The sequence below is a fragment of the Podarcis melisellensis genome, assembly GCF_964234715.1.
Source record: "Podarcis melisellensis genome assembly, chromosome: 8".
Taxonomy (NCBI): domain Eukaryota; kingdom Metazoa; phylum Chordata; class Lepidosauria; order Squamata; family Lacertidae; genus Podarcis; species Podarcis melisellensis.
Window position 1 is genome coordinate 35,153,279 of NC_138540.1, and position 18,474 is coordinate 35,171,752.

The 18,474-nt window shown below is 45.2% G+C and overlaps 1 protein-coding gene and 1 long non-coding RNA gene across 10 annotated transcripts in view; one reads left to right on the forward strand and one right to left on the reverse strand.

The window, feature by feature from the left end:
* LOC309377188 overlaps positions 1 to 12,898 on the reverse strand; it is a 60,460-nt gene extending 47,562 nt beyond the window's left edge. The window contains exon 1 of the long non-coding RNA XR_014171480.1: positions 12,719 to 12,898. This is a non-coding gene — a long non-coding RNA (uncharacterized lncRNA). The remainder of the gene's footprint in view (positions 1 to 12,718) is intronic.
* The window catches only part of LOC309377150 (uncharacterized protein), a 94,640-nt gene that overhangs the window by 62,197 nt on the left and 13,969 nt on the right, over positions 1 to 18,474 (forward strand). For 8 of the 9 annotated variants that reach the window (XR_014171433.1, XR_014171434.1, XR_014171435.1 and 5 more), the window contains 3 exons: positions 4,105 to 4,245; positions 16,627 to 16,705; positions 17,561 to 17,775. Coding sequence is in view for 1 of the 9 variants with exons in the window: in XM_081924150.1 (XP_081780276.1) it covers positions 4,105 to 4,245; positions 16,627 to 16,636 (151 nt within the window). In the remaining 8 variants the exon portion in view is untranslated. Of the gene's footprint in view, positions 1 to 4,104; positions 4,246 to 7,971; positions 8,119 to 16,626; positions 16,706 to 17,560; positions 17,776 to 18,474 lie in introns of those variants that run through there. The other variant, XR_014171438.1, reaches the window with a different exon arrangement.

Sequence of the window (18,474 nt, forward strand, 5' to 3'; positions counted from 1 at the left end):
TCTCCAGCTAGACCACAGTGATGGAAGGGCTGAGGTGGTGTTCACCACTCACTGTATGGTGAAGATGTGGCAGGAGTCTCCCTCACTGCCATCACCACCAGCTTCTGCCATTTCCCCACAACATTGGTACCCTCTTCTTGATTGCCTGGTGGAAACCCAATGAGCAACTGGGCAGTGACATCTATTTCTCCTCATCTTCTTTCAACTTACAACCGTCAGGTTTGATGCCTCAACGCCTTCCACATGCACTGCATCAGAAGGATTTTAGGTATCACATGAGAGGACAGAATTCCAAACAAAGATGTGCTCTCCAAAGCCCACATTCCCAGCATGTTCACACTCCTGTCTTGGCGACGTCTACACTGGCTTGGTCATGTCCAGAGAAAGAAAAATGGCAGGATCCCCAGGGGTGTGCTCTGGGGATTCTGGCACCAGGCCAATTGGCAGACCAACTCTGCATTACAAAGATGTCTGCAAACCTGACATGAAGACTGGCAACATCGTGTCTCCACAGAAGTGATTCTCCAAGGTTTGGGACTGGGAAGATTCCCAGCCAGTAGTGGCTTGGGACTGGCAAGGCAGGAGGCCAACAGTAGATGGAGCCAAAGAGCCAATCACAGGCAGAGCCAACAAATTCTAGTTTGTCCCCATCCTCCTCCTCCTGTCTGAATTCTACAAGAGGCAGCACTAAGATTAAAGAAAAGGAAGTGGGCAGATTGTGCCTCCCTCTGGGCTGGTTGCATAAGGAAGGAAGTTGGGGACTGACTGAGGGTGGAGTGAAGTTGGTGGAGCAGAGCTCTACTCGCCCAAATGGACCAGCCTCCACTGTTCCCATCCTTACCTGGAGATGCTGGGGATTGAACCTGGGACCTTCTGCACACAGAGTAGATGCCCTTTCCCCAAACTTTGTGAGAAAGTTCAATTGCAATTCCTATCTGAGCCAAGAGCAGATATCCACCATTGGAGAAACTATTTCCATGAAAGCAGGATGTTTTAAAAGACACAGCGTTTACAGGCCTAATTGTGTCAAGTGCCCTTAAGTCCAGGTCCAGATGTTAAAAGCTGAGCGAGTTAAGAGGAAGTAGTACGCCAGAGGTTATTCACCCGGTATTTGATTATAGAAACATTTTCCATTTTTTGAGTAGGTACTTCCTGACCTTTCCAGCATTGTGATCATATCCAAGTTCCTGAGCAGGAGTCTGAATAAGGAGTTGCTTACAAGGGATGGTGTATTTGGTTCATAACAAGGCAACTCTCTGTTCAGATCATCCTTTACGCACTTCTGACACTATTGGTCAGGCAGAGCAACACTTCAAGAATAAATGGAAAATTTTTACTCATAGATCTCCCTTTGTGAACTTTTGGCACTATGACAAAAGAGGATTTTCAAAATGTAACAGCTGAAAGTGTCTCAAGAATGCAACTTTTATACAGATTCTCTCTATCTACCTTTTCTTCTTCTTTTTGGTATGAATAAAAGTTCAGCCTTTAACCTTAGCTCACTCTAGTGCAATTGCTTTGCATGCAGAAATCCCAGGTTCAATCCCTGGCATCTCCAGGTGGAGCCTTAAATCCTAGAGAGCTGCTGCCAGTCAGTGTACAGAGGTACCTCTGGATGCGAACGGGATCCATTCTGGAGCCCCGTTCACATCCTGAGCAGAACGCAACCTATGTCTGCGTGGGTCACCACTTCTGCGCATGACAAAACCCGGAGGTAACCCGTTCCGTTACTTCCGGGTCACCACGGAACGCAACCTGAAAGCGCTCAACCTGAAGCATATTTAACCCGAGGTATGACTGGACGCAGGTGGCGCTGTGGGTTAAAGCCTCAGTGCCTAGGACTTGTCAATCGAAAGGTCGGCGGTTCGAATCCCTGCGGCGGGGTGCGCTCCTGCTGCTCGGTCCCAGCGCCTGCCAACCTAGCAGTTCGAAAGCACCTCCGGGTGCAAGTAGATAAATAGGGACCGCTTACCAGCGGGAAGGTAAACGGCGTTTCCGTGTGCGGCTCTGGCTCACCAGAGCAGCGATGTCACGCTGGCCACGTGACCCGGATGTGTCTCCGGACAGCGCTGGCCCCTGGCCTCTTAAGTGAGATGGGCGCACAACCCCAGAGTCTGTTAAGACTGGCCCGTACGGGCAGGGGTACCTTTACCTTTACCTTATGACTGTATGCAAGATGGAGCTAGATAGACCCATGGACTGGCTTCATTTAGGGCAGCTTTTTTACATTCCTATTCTTCCGAGCAGATTTTTACATGTAAAATGTATTTTTCTGTCTTGCCACTTGCCACTGACAGATGATTACGTTAAGAGCAAAAGGCTCTCTTTCCTAATATGCCAGATTTCAGCATCTGTCAAATCATATTAAATGCACAATTAAAGCACACTATATCCCCAAAGAATCCTGAGAAGTATAGTTTCTCCTCACAGGGCTACAATTCCCAGTGCCCTTAGCAAACCATAGTTCCCATGACTCATTGGAGGAAGTCACGTGTTGTGTGGACCTGCTCATAGTTAAAAGGTTGTTCTCGATGGTAGATAAGAAAAGCAACTTTGTTGTGTTCCTTCAGATGGTGGACCAGGGACGGGGATTCTGAGGCACTCCAGATGTTTAAGACTCCCATTTCCCATCAGTTCCAGCTGAGATGGCCAGTGGTCAGGAATGATGGGAGATGTAATCTAACAATATCTAGAGGGCCGTAGGTCCCCCAGCCCTGCAGTAGGCAGTTCTGGAACCCATTTTGAGCAAGGCATGACAATGTGTTTTTAAATCTGGCCAATATGCAGGAGACCTTTTGCAGTTTGTTTTTGGTTGGGAACCTTTGCAGCCATTATTACCTTGAATTCGGTCGATTCAGTGCGGGAACAAAGGAAGCTGCCTTACACTGAGTTGAATCATCATAGGTCAATATTGTCCACAAGGAATGATCCTTGCTCTCTAGGATTTCAGACTAGGGGGAAGGTCTCTCCCAGACCTTCCTGGAGATGCTGTGGATTGAACCCAAGGCCTTCTGCAGATGCTCTACAACTGACCTATGGTGTTGCACTGGTGTCCAGTTTCCAGGCTTCCCACAGGCATCTGGTTGGCCACTGTGAGAACAGAATGCTGGACTAGATAGGCCATTGGCTTGATCTTAGTTCTTATGAAAAGGCAGCCTCACTAGGTCTGAGGCAGCTTCCTAAGGCTACACCTTCTTCATCACCTACTTAAAGCCCTCTTGCACAACCTTAGCAGTTGTGGAGTATCCTGGGAACTTTAGTATGTTAAAGGTTGCTGGGAAATGCTGCAACCCCAGAGTCTTCCGCGACTGGACCCAATGGTCAGGGGTCCCATTATCTTTACCTTTATGGCTGTTAAAGTGGTATGAGCGTGCTTTAAATGTCTGGTGTGGATGCAACCTATGTACCAAACAGAAGGAGGAGGAACATTCTCAAGAATTCTCTCATTCAGAACTGAAGATATGCTTCTTATTTTCCTTTCTCAGCTCTGGAACAGAAGTCTTTCCCTGCTTGTTTTTGTGGAGACTATTGGGAGACCAGAGCCAAAGCCAACTTTGATGGAGGGTGTGTGTGTGTGTGTGTGTGTGTGTGTGTGTGTGTGTACTTGAGTAAAGATCCCCAGCTTGCCTGTAGGGACCCTATGAAAGTGGGTAAAGTTACATAGCCCTGTTCTCTTACCCCGAGTTTCTTTCTAATGCAAGACTGTTGGCGACCCCAAACTCTGTTCCCTAAAGCCTTATTGAATTTTTGACCTTGGAAACCCCAAATCTTTCTCCCTCGAACAGATGGGAGGCACTGCTTAAGCGAACGCTTCCGTTCCTTTGTGGATATGAAATCGCACTGCCTCCCTGTGAAATAAGTAACGCACATTCCACAAATCATGGAGTGTTAGCAATCTTATACATTACAAGTTCCTCGGGGGCAGAAAAGGCTTGTGTTTTATATACTTGTAAATGGCTGTGTTCACTTAAAGGAACTAGGGAACAAAAATAATTAATGGAGGGAAAACCATTATTTATAGAGTACCATAAATATACAGCATAACACGTAACATTCCTGCCCTGAAGAGATTGCAGTGTAAAAAAAACCCAAAAATCCTTTCAGTTGCAGGATTCCAAGCGAGATGACGATGACACAACCGCTCCAGATGTGTCTGTGGCTTTTAGGTGTGGGAGCGAGGCCAAGGGAAGTACCACTTTGGATTTCTTTCAGCAGCAAATCTTTTAAGAAATCCCCAGACCTCTGGTAAGTGGTATTTCTTTTCTAGTGTTCGGCAGAAAGAATCACATGACACAGAGCTTTCCCCAGGCAGTACGACCTCAGGCTTCCAGCAAGAGAGCACAGTTTAAGATACTTCCCCACATAGCAATCTCTGGGCACATCCACACTATATATTGAAAGCACTATGATACCATTATAAGAGACATAGTTTCCCCCGCCAAAGTATCCTGGGAACTGTAGTTTGTTAAGGGTGCTAAGAGTTCTTAGGAGACTGTTTCCTTCACAGACCCACAATTCCCAGAGCAGTTTAACAGCTAACCCCTCTTCCCAGGGAACTCTGGGAATTGTAGCTCTATGGCAGTAATAGGGGGACTTAACATTGGGATAAATTACTCCAGTTTAACTTACATCAGCTGAGCTGGGAAAGCCCAAGATCTTCTGAATTCAAGCTCTCTCATCCCTGTGGATCTTGGGTTCAGATAGTATTCTAAGGCTGCAATCCTAACTACTTCTACTCAGAAGTAAGTTCCAATGAATTCGATTGAGCTTACTCCCTGGTAAGTGGGGTCAGGATTCCAGGCTAACTTGATTCAGGTTAGCAGCCCTGATAAAAATAAAATAATTTTGGACATTTATGCTACATGAATGACTTTATATCAGGTCAACTTCAATGCCAGGGAAACAATTATTTGGTATCTTTTTAATCTATTCATTTCCTCTACCTGGCATCTCGGTGCCTTTTAGATTAGTTCTCTGTAGATCGTCGCCTTTGTTTCTGTGCAGGCATTCAGTGTTTCCAATTTCATGTTACTGTACTGAATTCTCTTTTCACAGCAAAGCGTCTTTCAATATGCTTGTATTTGGGATAATGAAGTTCGTCGCCTCCGTGTGTTAAATAATTCACTTCCTTTTTCCGCCTCTGTGAAGTTCTCTTATTGTGGCGTGGCTTCCAAAACATTTTCACACACACACGCACAAAAAGCGTAATCCATAAAATATGAAGAACTAACAATGAACACTGACATTTTAATTCTTCACTTACGAGCACAAAAGGGATGACAATTGGAAATTGCTGTTGTTGCCATAATAAAGAGAGATTTGCATTCCTCTGAAATTGATAGTTTAGTATTTGAGCATAATGTCAGTAACGGCAAATAACAATGCCTAGGTTCTGCGGATTATAAGTAATAGCTGTTTTCCGTTGCGCCCTGTTGAATAGCGCCATTTCCCCCCACCCCTTGCTGTAAACAAATGAGAGGTTGCTGGCAGTAATAATGCAGGTTTGCACAGAATCAGAATTATTTCTGAATAAGCAGATAACAGCTTTGAGGTGTAATGACTATGTGGGGTGGGGAACCTTTCTCAGCCAGAGAGCATAAGGCAACTGCCATCATTTATGTTAAGCTCAACGCTCAGTCCTATATGTGAACAAACATGGCCTGGATTATCTTTCCCTTCTCCTTTGAGGCAGAAGCTCCTGTATCTGACAAGTCAGGTGTAAGCTCATATGAGAACTAGAGGAACATAGGAAGACGCCTTATAACACGTCAGGTCATTGGTCCATTTAGCTCAATAGTGGCCACAGTGGCCACATTCACACCGTACATTTAAAGCAGTTTCATGCCACTTTAAACAGTTCTGGCTTTCTCCAAAGAATTCTGGAAGCTGTAGTTTGTTAGCAGTGCTGAGAGCTGTTACAAGGCTCTTATTCAACTCAGAGCTACAATACTCAGAGTGGTTAACAGTCAATCCCTGTTCACAGGGTGAGAATTGTATCTCTTGGAGAGGAATAGAGGCCTCCTAATAACTCTCAGCACCCTTTGCAAACAACAGCTCCCAGAATTCTTTGGGGAAAGCCCTACCCATTTAAAGCCATATCAGGGAGTTTTGCTTGTACACTGTGAACGTAGCCAACGACTGGCAGCAGACCTCCAAGGATTGACCCTGGGACCTCTGCATGCACCATGAATTATCTACCACTCAGCAATGACTCTTCCACAACTGCCACGTGGAGTGTCTGGGTCACATGTTCTCTTGTACACATGCTTGCTTTTCCTTCTACCATATGTAAATCCTTGAATGGGTGAAAAATTCCAGAGGGGTAGCCCTATTAGTCAGTTGTAGTCCATCGGTGTTAGGTCCTGTGGCACTTTAAAGACTATCAGATTTTGTGAAGGACATGGACAGAAGTGGACTCCAGCTATGGGGCATTTGTGGTCCTCTAGATGTTGCTGGAGCCTAGATTACCCTCCACAAGAAACAGGCCTTTCTTTCCTGTAGCCCCCTAACCTTGGAACGGCTTTTCTTGGGAGACTGAGATGGCCCTCTTGTGGCTTTTCTCCCAAAGCCAAATTAACACTTCTCTTTAATGTTTCACCAGTTGATTTCTTTGGCCCCTCTTTTTGTTTGTTGGCTTCTAGTGGAGGCATGTGGTTACATTCATTCCCCCACCCTTAAACTGTAGTTTTTTTAATCTGAAAAAGTTCATTTCAAAAAATGGCTAGTAGCCACGATGGCTATGTTCCACTTCTGCTCTCGGGGGAAATATGCCTCTGAATACCAGTTATTTTGGGGGGTGGGGATCACAGGTGGGCAGAGTGCTGTTCCACTCATGTACTGCTTGCAGGCTTCCTGTAGGCATCTGATTGGCCAATGTGAGAACAGGATCCTGGACTAGATGTGCCATTGCCCTCATTTAGCAGGCCATATGCTTCACTCAGTTGAGAAAGCGCTCCTCACTTCTCTGAGTGGTGAGAAGTTCTATGGACGGCAGTACCAGCTGAAGTTTCCTTCCTATGAAATAAAATGCAGCCTTACACTGCCTTTGTAATACTTGCTTTGTTGAAAGTTATGAAACTCCTGTGAGGCAGACCTGCCTGACAGCAACTTGGACAATGCCCCCCCCCCCCCGACCGCCACCATGACTGCACCTCCCATGCCCAGGTAAGTCCAACTAGAAACTCTACTCTCTTTCCTTCTGCCTAATTTCTGTTTCTTTGCCCCTTCCCTCAGCTAGAGTTGGGTTACCTTATTCCAAAACACAAACCCTGATGGGTATCTTATTCCAAAACACAGAGAGATTCCTAACTATCAAGAGATGGTTTCTTATCTGTTGGCTCTTGTTGATGAGGCATCACCCAACTGTCTTGGACTATTAACAATCTTCCTGACAAAGTGCTGGTCAGTTAGCAGCCGGAACAATATAGTAGTCAACGTTGAGTGATATCTAAAGTACAATTCTTGGGAATATATATATATACAGTATATAGATAGATAGATAGATAGATAGATAGATATATAGATATATAGATATATAGATATATAGATATATAGATATATAGATATATAGATATATAGATATATAGATATATAGATATATAGATATATAGATATATAGATATATAGATATATAGATATATATATGGAGGGGAGAGAGCAAGAAAATTTCCACCAGGGCAATGGAACATATTCCTTAACAATTGCCAGGCTACTAAAGTCAAAGGTTCACTCTCACACCGTACCTGCCAAGATCAAGGTGACTTTGGGGTCTCTCTTTGTGGGAAGCTCATTCGGCCAGAGCTAGTCATCAGAAGACTCTTTCCAATTAAGTAATTAGACAAGGTGCTAAATATAAAGGAGGACTGGTAATGATCCTGTTATTACAGCATTATAATATTTTGTAGCTTAAGAGCATTAAGAAGGCCTCACTGGCGATTTGAAATTAGGATCCTCTTTTTTTTTTTTTTAAAGCCCATCAAATAAAAGAGAGAGAGGAAAGAAGAAGAGAACTTCAAAGCTGCTTTTTTCCCACTTGGAAACCTGCCTGTGTTAGGATGAAATGAATAGAAAAAAGAGCAAGGTTTGCCTTCTAATAAAGCATCTGTTGCCCACTTTGAACATTTCTTACTTCTTTGTGAGCATGTCTCTCCAGTTATGGGGACTACTGACAATGAAGAACAGAGGCCTTGAAATAGACAATACCTGTTATCTACCCAATATTTCTGATTTTCATGTCACTTTGAACTGGATCTTCATTTGACCGCATGCTGAGTCCAAAAAGAATTTCTTTGTCGGCTGATCCAAAGATGCCAGAAGATGCTCGGAAAAAAAGTAAACTGCGGGAATCTGCTCAATAAAGACAAGATGAAAAACAAGCCTTTGCCATTCACTCCACGCACGGACAGTGCTTTTAACTTCTGCCTATTTTGGTGCTGCAAAGAAGCCCCCTAAATGCAAATTTTGTGTGTGTGTGTGTTGTTCCAAGGCTAGATTATAGCTTTCTCTGTGCAGAAAATAACAAAAAACAAGCATAAGCCCCGAGAAGAACGGTGAGTATGGAGAAGTAGCCAGATTACTTAAAGTAGACCCCTGGCTTTCGGAAGCCCAATTCAAGGAGACTTTTGCTGCTACTGAGCCAGTGCTGCTCTTGAGCAAATGTCAAGAGGCCTATTCCCAACAAAAGATTGGCAGCCTTTCACTGGGAGTTGTGGGGGGGGGGGTCAGATTTGGCAGCTCTGCTTAGCAGAGTGATTCAGCTAAAATTTGGCTGGGCTTCAGTAAGCTTTTTTTGTGTGTGTGTGTGTGTGTGTGCATGTGTGGTTGCTGAATGCTAGAAAACTCCTGGCCAGAACAGGCAGAGAGACAGGATTCCAAGGCACATATTCATCTCCATCCAGCAGGCTCTCGTCCTGATTGGGCAAGGATAAAGCTGGGCCCAGTGAATTGATCAATGAAGAATGTTCAATGGAAACCAGCCAACGAAATCATCAAAAAGAGCCGGGGTTGGGGAACTGGATGGCTCAGAATGATATGTGATGGTGGGAGGGGGAGAGAAAAAACAAAAGCAAGGGGGGGAGGAAAAAAAACCTCCTTTGACTTAAATGGGGATGAATTAGACTAGCCTTGCCTGATTAAAAGAAGTTTGAGCCAACAGAACTTTTTTGGGTGTCTTCTATTAATGGCATACATAGTTCCAGAATTGCGGGATACCTTAGGTGGGAAACTCCTTTCTGGCTGAGGGCCACATTCCCTTCTGGGGGCTGGTGATAAAAGTGGACAGAGCAATATATGTAAAATATTTACATTGTTCGCTAGACTGGTTTCTGCACGCACCCCTGTTTGCGTTCCATCCAGGGAAGAAAGTGGCATGATCAGAATTCAAGGACAGATTTCAGCTAGGTAAAAAAAATCTTGGGGCGAATCAGTGAGGGTGTGTTGCCTGGGGAGGGTTCCAAGGCCAGATGAATTGAAAGCATGTGGTTTCCCTCAATCCTGGGAATGGTCATATACTACTCCCCGTGCTACAGTTCCCAACACCCCCAATGAACTACAGTTCCCAGAGTGGCTTAACCATCAATCCCTCTTCACAAGGAACTTTGGGAGCTGTAAGTCTGTGAGGGGAATAGGGGTCTCCTAACGATTCTCAGTCTGCTTAAGAAACTACACCTCCTAGAATACTTTGAGGAAAGTCATGAGTGTTTAAAGTGGTATGATAGTGCTTTAAATGTTCTGTCTGTATGGTAGTGGGGTTTCTGAGTAAGGATGCATGGAGCCCAGCTGCAACTGGAGACCAATAGGCCCCCTGCTTTTCCCTCTCAGTGACCACACGAAGGCCAGTTGCAATTACTCTTGCCCCACTAATTCCCTCTCCGTCCCACAGCCACCTGCTCGCCCTCCCTCTGCAGCCGTACTTTGTAGTGCACATTCTTTCTACCAAGTCATCAGGAACGTCAGCTGGAGCAGATGTCTGTTCTGTAATTGATTAGGTATCTTTCTGCGGCAAAACCGTTTTGAGTTGTGATCAAATGAGCAGTTGGTAGGGCCCAGGCTCTGAGCATCAGAATCTGATTATGTCCTCAGAAAAAACACAGCCTTTGAAGTGGGCCAGAGAACACTTGGGTAATTCCAGTTTATCTGTCTTCTGCAAAATTCATCTCGAAGGGAGGGATTTTTGCCCAGGTGTGTGTGTGGGGGGGGCAACGAGCTTGTTTCCATTATGACCCATCTGTTGACTTCAAAGTTCAGACATTGGCAAGAGATTGATTTAAAAACCTGGCAAGCTGGTTTTGCTTGCTTCTATATACTTGGGGCAACTGGTGGATTCAGACAACCAGTGTTCTTCCCCCCCTCCCAGTCCTAGCCCAATTTATTTTTTTCCTAATTTCTATTTACTTTTGAAGTCATTAGGTGTGGGGATCATGTGCTTAAGAGGGCTGAAGGAGGCTCCGAAGAATTCAGCACTGTTGAGGGACCTCCAGAAATGATCTGGCTCAATGATTTTTGAACTGTAAGTCTGTTGTGTTTTTTTTTTTTAAAAAAAAATCAAGTTGCTTTACAATACAGTGGTACTTCAGGTTATATACGCTTCAGGTTACATACGCCTCAGGTTACACACTCCGCTAACCCAGAAATAATGCTTCAAGTTAAGAACTTTGCTTCAGGATAAGAACAAAAATCGGGCTCCGGTGGCGTGGCAGCAGCAGGAAGCCCCATTCAGGTTAAGAATAGTTTCAGGTTAAGAACGGACCTCCGGAACGAATTAAGTACTTAACCCGAGGTACCACTGTACTGTTGTAGGGGGACAGCAGATATACTGCCTCGTTCCGTCCTACGAAACTTCTTGGATGCTAAGATCACAGAAAAGGCCCTCTTGGTAGTTGCTCCACCCGAGAGGGGGTTTCTCTGTGGCAGCCCCTAAGTAGTGGGACCCTCTCCCCACAGAGGTGCGTCTGTCACCTTCGTTGTATAGCTTTTGTCAAATACTGAAGACACACCTCCTTACCCTGGCTTTCGACAATTGAGATCCACCTTATTTCTATGATTGTAAGTTGTTTTGAACTTCTTCGTTTTTTTTAAAGTGCATTAACAGTTGTAACCTGTTCTGGAGCCCTGGGGCAAAGGGCAAGTAAATTGTGACAACAACAACAACAAGAGGATTTCCTGAGGGTGGGGGATCAAAAATCCATAGAATCAGAGTTGGAATGGACCCCCAAGGGTCATCTAGTCCAACCCTCTGAGCAGTAGTCTAGGAGATGACCACAAAGAGAATAATCTCAAACCAGAAGAGTCTTGACTATAAGCACCTGTATTAGTATGCGTGTAAGAGCAGCAGATGTCAAATTTGTGCTCTATGGAACACTGTGATATTTACTTAGAAAAGGGTTAGGGAACCTCAGCGCCAGGGACCAAAAGTAGCCCTCCAGGGACTCTTCCCAGGCTCCACTTCCTCTTCAGTCAGGCCCCCTGTCCCTAGGCCACACCCCTCATTGAGCCTTCTTTGCACCCTCCAGCGCTCAAACCCAGCATTCTGTTTGGCAGAGCAGAGCAAATACATCAGGCAGGATTAAGGCTTTGTACTATGGCACCAAGTAAGCCAGATAAGGTATCTGCTTCCATGAGGTCCGGTGGCTTGCCTGCTTAAATAATATTTAAAAGTTTGAACTTGCAACATGTCAGCTTTCTTATATACCAGAAAGCACTTCTCCAACATCTCACTTTCCAAGCTTAAAATCAATAAAAGCACAGCTGCACTAGTCATTTCCTAAGGAAAACATTTCAGTGTTTCGCCCTCCGCAGTTCCTGAACTGGAAGGATGTTCTAGGAGTCAGCTTTTTACCAAAGTTGAGTGTGGGGGAGCACCTAGGCACACAGATAGGCAAGGCAGCATCAGCCACCCACAAGCAAGTAGCAGCCATTAGATGAAAATCTAGTGCAAACAGCCCACTTGCAAGCTTAGTAATAAACCTGATGCAATGCCTATTAGGAAATCAGTACAGGTGTGATGAAGTGATGGGAAGATTTCAACTCTATATCCCCATACCACACAAGATACTTCCTGTCCCCATAATCCTATGTCTTCTTCCATTCCATAAGAACGGAAAGCCCAGCAAAACATCTTGGCTCTTATTTGAAAGGAGCTTGGATGGCAGTGCATGTTTCAAGAACAGGGAGAAGAAGAGAAGAAGAAGAGTTTGGATTTGATATCCCGCCTTTCACTCCCCTTCAGGAGTCTCAAAGCAGTTAACATTCTCCTTTCCCTTCCTCCCCCACAATAAACACTCTGTGAGGTGAGTGGGGCTGAGAGACTTGAAAGAAGTATGACTGGCCCAAGGTCACCCAGCAGCTCCATGTGGAGAAGCGGAGACGCGAACCCGGTTCCCCAGATTACGAGACTACTGCTCTTAACCACTACACCACACTGGCTCTCCCCAGTTTGCAGTGCCCATTCAGTTAAAGTTGCCAACTCAGGAGCACCTCAGATCCTGAAATTTCAAGACCAAAACCTGAGAGCGATCCCTGTTGATTCTTCTTCTGCTTTCCCTGCTACCACTGAGCCCTGGAGATGGAGGTTAATTGGGAGAGGAGGGAGCAAAGGAAGGCAGCCCCCCTCCCCCCACTGAGAGCCTATGTAATAATTCACAGACAGATCCTGTGGGGCTGAAGTTTACACACATAGTCTTAATTTAGTTTCAAAACAAAACAATGCACTCTTACCCACCTGGAGGGGACCAGGCAAACATGGAGGCTTCAGGTCAGCCTGGAGGTCCGGCAGCCCTATACCTAACACATTTTACATGGGAATTTCCGTTCTCTGCAAGAAGGAACGCAGATCAACATAGGCCCAGGATCTCCAGCCAGAGTTAATTCTGTGTGAGTAATAAAATGGCTTCCAAGCCTGGATGTGTTTTTGGCACAACTGTTTTCCTTTTGTGTGTGTTTCCCCATTACTGGGACCTCCCAGAATGTAGGAAGGCTTTTTACTGGCAGCTGGAAATTCTAATGAATTCTTCTAACTTGACAAGAAAGCCACGAGGCCTACACACACACACACACACACACACACACACACACACACACAGAGAGAGAGAGAGAGAGAGCCCCTTCAAATCATACACATGACAGTAATTATCTCCTTTGCTGATGTCGAAAAAAAGCCAAAGTTTGCGTCATGCTGGATACCTCCAATAATCATTTGCATGGAGATGTGGTGTCTGTGGCATCAGGACATCCCAGCGCCAGCACTGGGGCACATGCTGGCACAAAGGCTCAATTAACAGCAACGAAGCTGTAAGAGAACAGCTCAGGTGACGGAATGAAACCAGAATCTGAGTGTCAAGAAATGAGATGGCACACTAGCCTGTGTTCTGGGATGGTTGTTTTGTTTCTGTTTTCTGGGATTGAGTGCTGGGGGAAATTACATCCATACTTGGTTAAGATTCCTGGGAACTAAGGCTGCTGCTAGTTGTTAGGAGGCCTCTGTTGCCCTCACAGAGCTACAGTTCCCTGTGAAGAGGGATTGATTGTTAACCCACCCTGGGAATTGTGAGGGGACAGGGACACGTTTAGGAAACCTTACTTGGGTTCAGAAGTACCCAAACAAGCAAAATAATCCCATGTCCACATACTGATCTATGTAAGCAGCTTTCATGCTATGTTCCAGAAATTCCTGAGGCTCCTCAGGTAGATCGTTGTTTATTGGAGGATTGGCAATAGCAGCTGTCAAGGCCCCAGCCCCAACCTCTCTGTGGTATAGTGGTTAGAGTGCTGGAGTAAGACCTAGGAAACCAGAGTTCAAATCCCCACTCAGCTATGAAGCTTGGGCCAATCACTGTAGAGTCAGTCTACCTCAAAGGGTTGTTTTCAAGATAAAAAAAAAAGGGGGGGAGAGAACTGCATACACTACCTTGATTTCCATGGTGAAAAGGTGGGATAGAAATGTGTAAATAATAAAAAAGGGGGTTGGGTCTTGGGGCCACCATTTAAATTTCCCACAAATCCCCTGGAGTGATGGTTTGGGGGCATTGTGGAAATTAAAATGGCAACTACCAGCCGTGCAGGGCTGATCCAGAGTGCTGCTTCTTCCACCACTGTTGCTGCTGTTACTAGGTAAGCAGGCATATATGGGCCTGAGCCTTAAACCGAGTGGCTAAACTTACCCAGAATCCTTTGCACCATGCAAGGGTTCTGTGGCAAACAGCCAGTGTGGAAAGGAGCTCCATAAAGGTGCAGGGAGAGGGGAGGAGAAATTGATTTGGCTAATCCATTTCAAATACTTTATAAAGAAATGCATGCATGCATGCTTTTCTGAGAGCAAAATCTGGGTTTCTCTTTGGCCCCAAAGCTTGCACTTTGTGTGAGCTGCAAAGTATGAGGAGCCACTGAGTCTCCTTTCATTGTCCTGAATTCCTTTTCTGCAATTCTTGACAATACCAAGGGGAGCTCTGTGGAATTCCGCCACCAGGGTGCGTTGGTAATGAAAGAGGAAAGACCAATGTGTTGTGGCAATGTGATGTCTTGTCCGGACTCAAGTGGAAGGGGGAGCAAGGGGGAACAACATGTCACTTTTGATCCTGATTCTTCTGAGGAGGGACAGGATCAGGACCTCAAACTTACTTCTGAGAGCAAAAGGGAGGGAAACCAGCCCAGACAGTTTTACAGAGGGAACCTTTTCTCGAGGAGAGACAAAACTAACAAGACACCTTAAACTTGTGTGGCAGCCATTGAAAAAAATGAAGAGTTCAAAAGGATGAAGCTTTCTAAATTCACAAGAAAGATGAAAAAGGAGCTGGAAGGCAAAGAACAAGAGGTACCCCTCCTCCGCCAACCTTGCTCTGGCCAAGCTGAATAAGTGCATGGTCTTATAACAGATGGAAGGAAGATGCTTGAATTGCACAGCTATAGGTGGGTGGGGGGAGAAATATGATTCCGTCTGCTTTTAAAGCCAAAAGTATCAGCTTTGCACTTTCTAAAACAATACGTGAACCAAATCGCAGCCATCCGTCAAAATTTGCAATTACAGTGGTACCTCGGGTTAAGTACTTAATTCGTTCCGGAGGTCCGTTCTTAACCTGAAACTGTTCTTAACCTGAAGCACCACTTTAGCCAATGGGGCCTCCTGCTGCCGCCGTGCCGCCGGAGCACGATTTCTGTTCTCATCCTGAACAAACTTCTAACCTGAGGTACTATTTCTGGGTTAGTGGAGTCTGTAACCTGAAGCGTATGTAACCCGAGGTACCACTGTATCTGACTTTTGCAATGCAGTTCTCAAACCAAAGTGTTTACTACTGTTGTTGCTGTTGTTGTTGTTGTAACCCTGTTTCCCTCCCAGAGCTACAGTTTCCACAGTGGTTTAACAATCAGTCCGTCTTCACAGGGACTGATTCACAACTGGAAATTGTAGCCCTGTGTGGGGAATAGGGGTCTTCTAACAACTATCAGAAACCTTAACAAACCACTGCTCCCAGAATTTTATGGGGGAAGCCATGACAGTTTAAGTGGTATCATAGTGCTCTAAATGGATGGTGCGAATTTGGCCTAAGTATGGTGAAAGTGGTTTTGAAACAGATTCTCTGCCATCAAAGCAAATGCTGCAGGATACAATTCTAATTCACTTCAACTGCGCTCTCCTTAGCAGCAAATTCTATATATGCCCATTGCATGTTGAGTGGCACCCATCGATCGGAATCCGGCTTGCCAGGTGCCAACACAGACAACCCAGATACCACCCTTTAACCCAGAGATTTTGGCAGTTGAGAAAAGCAGCCTAGATTCCAGGTTTTATATTCCATTCTGTTCAGAAGGAGAGCTGTGTTTTGGTTCATGTTAAAATGAAAACCAAACTTAATTTCTTCCCCACCCATAGCCTTAATCCTTGATTAATTCCTATCTTTCCTCTCCTTCAGCAAATCATCAGCTATTTCCTCAGCCATTCCCCCCTCTCTTTTAATTGTATTGTTATTTTAAAACAAAAACAGGGTGGGGGGGGGGCAATTACAGGCAATTGCAAGAGTAAGAACATTGCTGGGAAGGAGCGTGCTACATCATAAATTCATCTGGGATGCAAATTAATACCCAGATGTCTCTCCACATGTGACCATGTGTCTTGATTTTTTCTTAGGCTAAGAGACATTTTGAGGGCACATCTAGATTTGTGTGTGTAAGGTGTGTGTATCAAAAATGAGCCTCTGATTTTAGGTGGGGCTGAGCATCTGAGTTCATTTACTCATGGTCTCGGGGCAGATAGCACACAGGACTGCAGAGATGTAAGCCCCAAAGCATATTGCCCCATTTTGCCATCAGACCCTTTAGAATGTTTGTAGAATGAGAAACATTACGAAATATGTTCCCTGGTAGTCTCTAGGGTTGGCCAAAGTGATTCATGCTTTCTCAAACAGGCTTAATGGTCCACATGTGTTTAGACTTCTTGAAACTGCTGTTTGGGGGCAGAGGGAAGGCTTAGCTGGATGGGTTTAACAGCAAGACCAAATCTTGTCAAAAACAACAACCTAACTTCCAGTTCAGATTGGGAATTTAACATCCTCTTTTTATGTATTTTTATTATTTTCTCAAAGGCTTCCCATTTCAATTACAAAACTGATTTGAAACTTCTTTTTTATTGTGCCACAGCTGCCTCTGAGATTCTTCACTGGATACTGAATTACAACTGATGATCTTTTAGTGCAATCCTATGTAGATTTACCCAGAAGTGAGTAAGTGCCTGAAGTGGAAGAGGGAAAAGAATGGGGGGTGTTAGGCCCACTGTGGCCGATCAGAGAATCATAGAGTTGTAGAGTCTGAGGGTCACCTGGTCTAAACTCCTGCAATGCAAGAATCTCAACTAGATCATACATGACAGATAACCATCCAGCCTCTGCTTAAACATGAAGAGAAGTGGTATCCCATCCCATCTCACTTCACTTCGAACATTGCACTTAGTTTATTAGCGCTTAGACCCAGGTAAGAGTTCATAGGATCGTAGCCATAAAAAGATTTGCAGGAATTCTCTTTTCACAATCACCTGGCATTCAGAGGCATGCTTCTTCTCACAGTGAAGGTAGACTATAGCTGTCATGGATAGTAGCAACTGATAGATTTACCCTCTGTGAAATAGACCCTTGATAAGGGTCTTGGTGCCCTACTCAAGACTTAAGGAAGCTGTGGTGGACTTTGGGCTCTCAAATTCCAGCAAATTTCAGTGCCCTCTGCCGCTCCATTCTACATCATTGTTGCAGCCCTGGCACCCAGTGCAGCCCAACTGACCATGCTACCCTAAAACCACCTCTGAAGGAAAGACATCAGCTCAGTGGTGGAGCATCTGCTTTAATGCAGAAGGTCTCAGGTTCAATCCTTGGGGTCTCCAGGTAAGACTGTGAATGTTCCCTCTCTGAAACCTTGCTGCCAGTCCGTGTAGAGAATATTGAGCTGAATGTCCTAACTCAGTAAGGCACTAGGCAGTTTCTTACATTACTGTAAGACGAGGGGGAGATGTCTTGTGGTATTACTAAGCAGCACCTTTTTTCTTCTCTTCTCTTTTTCTTCTGTCAATGGCGTTTGGCTTCAGAGAGTTTTTTCCCTTTCTGGGTTGCATCAAAGCACGTCCTGCCTCATCGCACCTTAGAGCATCCTCAGAGCGCAGTGACATGATCTGTGCCAGCCCACCTGGAAACACAACCGTTACAAAGCAGCAGCATCACCGATTCTCTTTCTACTTCTGCCATCAATGAACTGGAGAAAACAAGAGGCAGGAGCAGGCCAAACAGTGGGGATGCAGGCAGGGTAAGAATCGCTTTCTTTGTAAGGATAGAGGATGTAAGCCAAAATTCACCCCCCTGTCTTGTCAGCGAAGTTCCAGGCGTCAGCAGAGGATGCTGGCTGAACTTTGCTACTTTCTTCATAACATACTACATCTCACGTGGCAGAACCCTCATCTTACCTCCATGATAGAGGTGACATGATAGATGTTTATAAAACCATGCACGGCGTGGAGAAAGTGGAGAGAGAAAAGTTTTTCTCTCTCATAACACTAGAACTCATGGACATCCGATGAAGCTGAACGTTGGAAGATTCAGGACAGGGAAAATAAAGTACTTATTCATGCAGTGTGCAGATCAACGATCACACTCGCTTCCATAGGAGGCAGCTATGGCCACCAACTTGGACGGCTGTAAAATGACAAATTCATGCAGGAGAGGGCTATCAGTAGCTGCTAGCCATGATGGCTCTGCTCTGTCTCCATGTTTGGAGGCAGTATCTTTGAGTACCAGTTGCTGGAAACCACAGGCGGGGAGAGGGCTCTTGAGCTTGGATCCTACTTGCCTGTTTCCCAACGGCATGTGGTTGGCCACTGTGAGAACAGGATGCTGGACCAGATGGGCCATTGGCCTGATCCAGAAGGTTCTCATATGTTCTTATGATTGCTGCATTCTCGCCTCAGTATCCAGAGACATTCATAGGAGCTTCCTCAGGCCAGGTCAG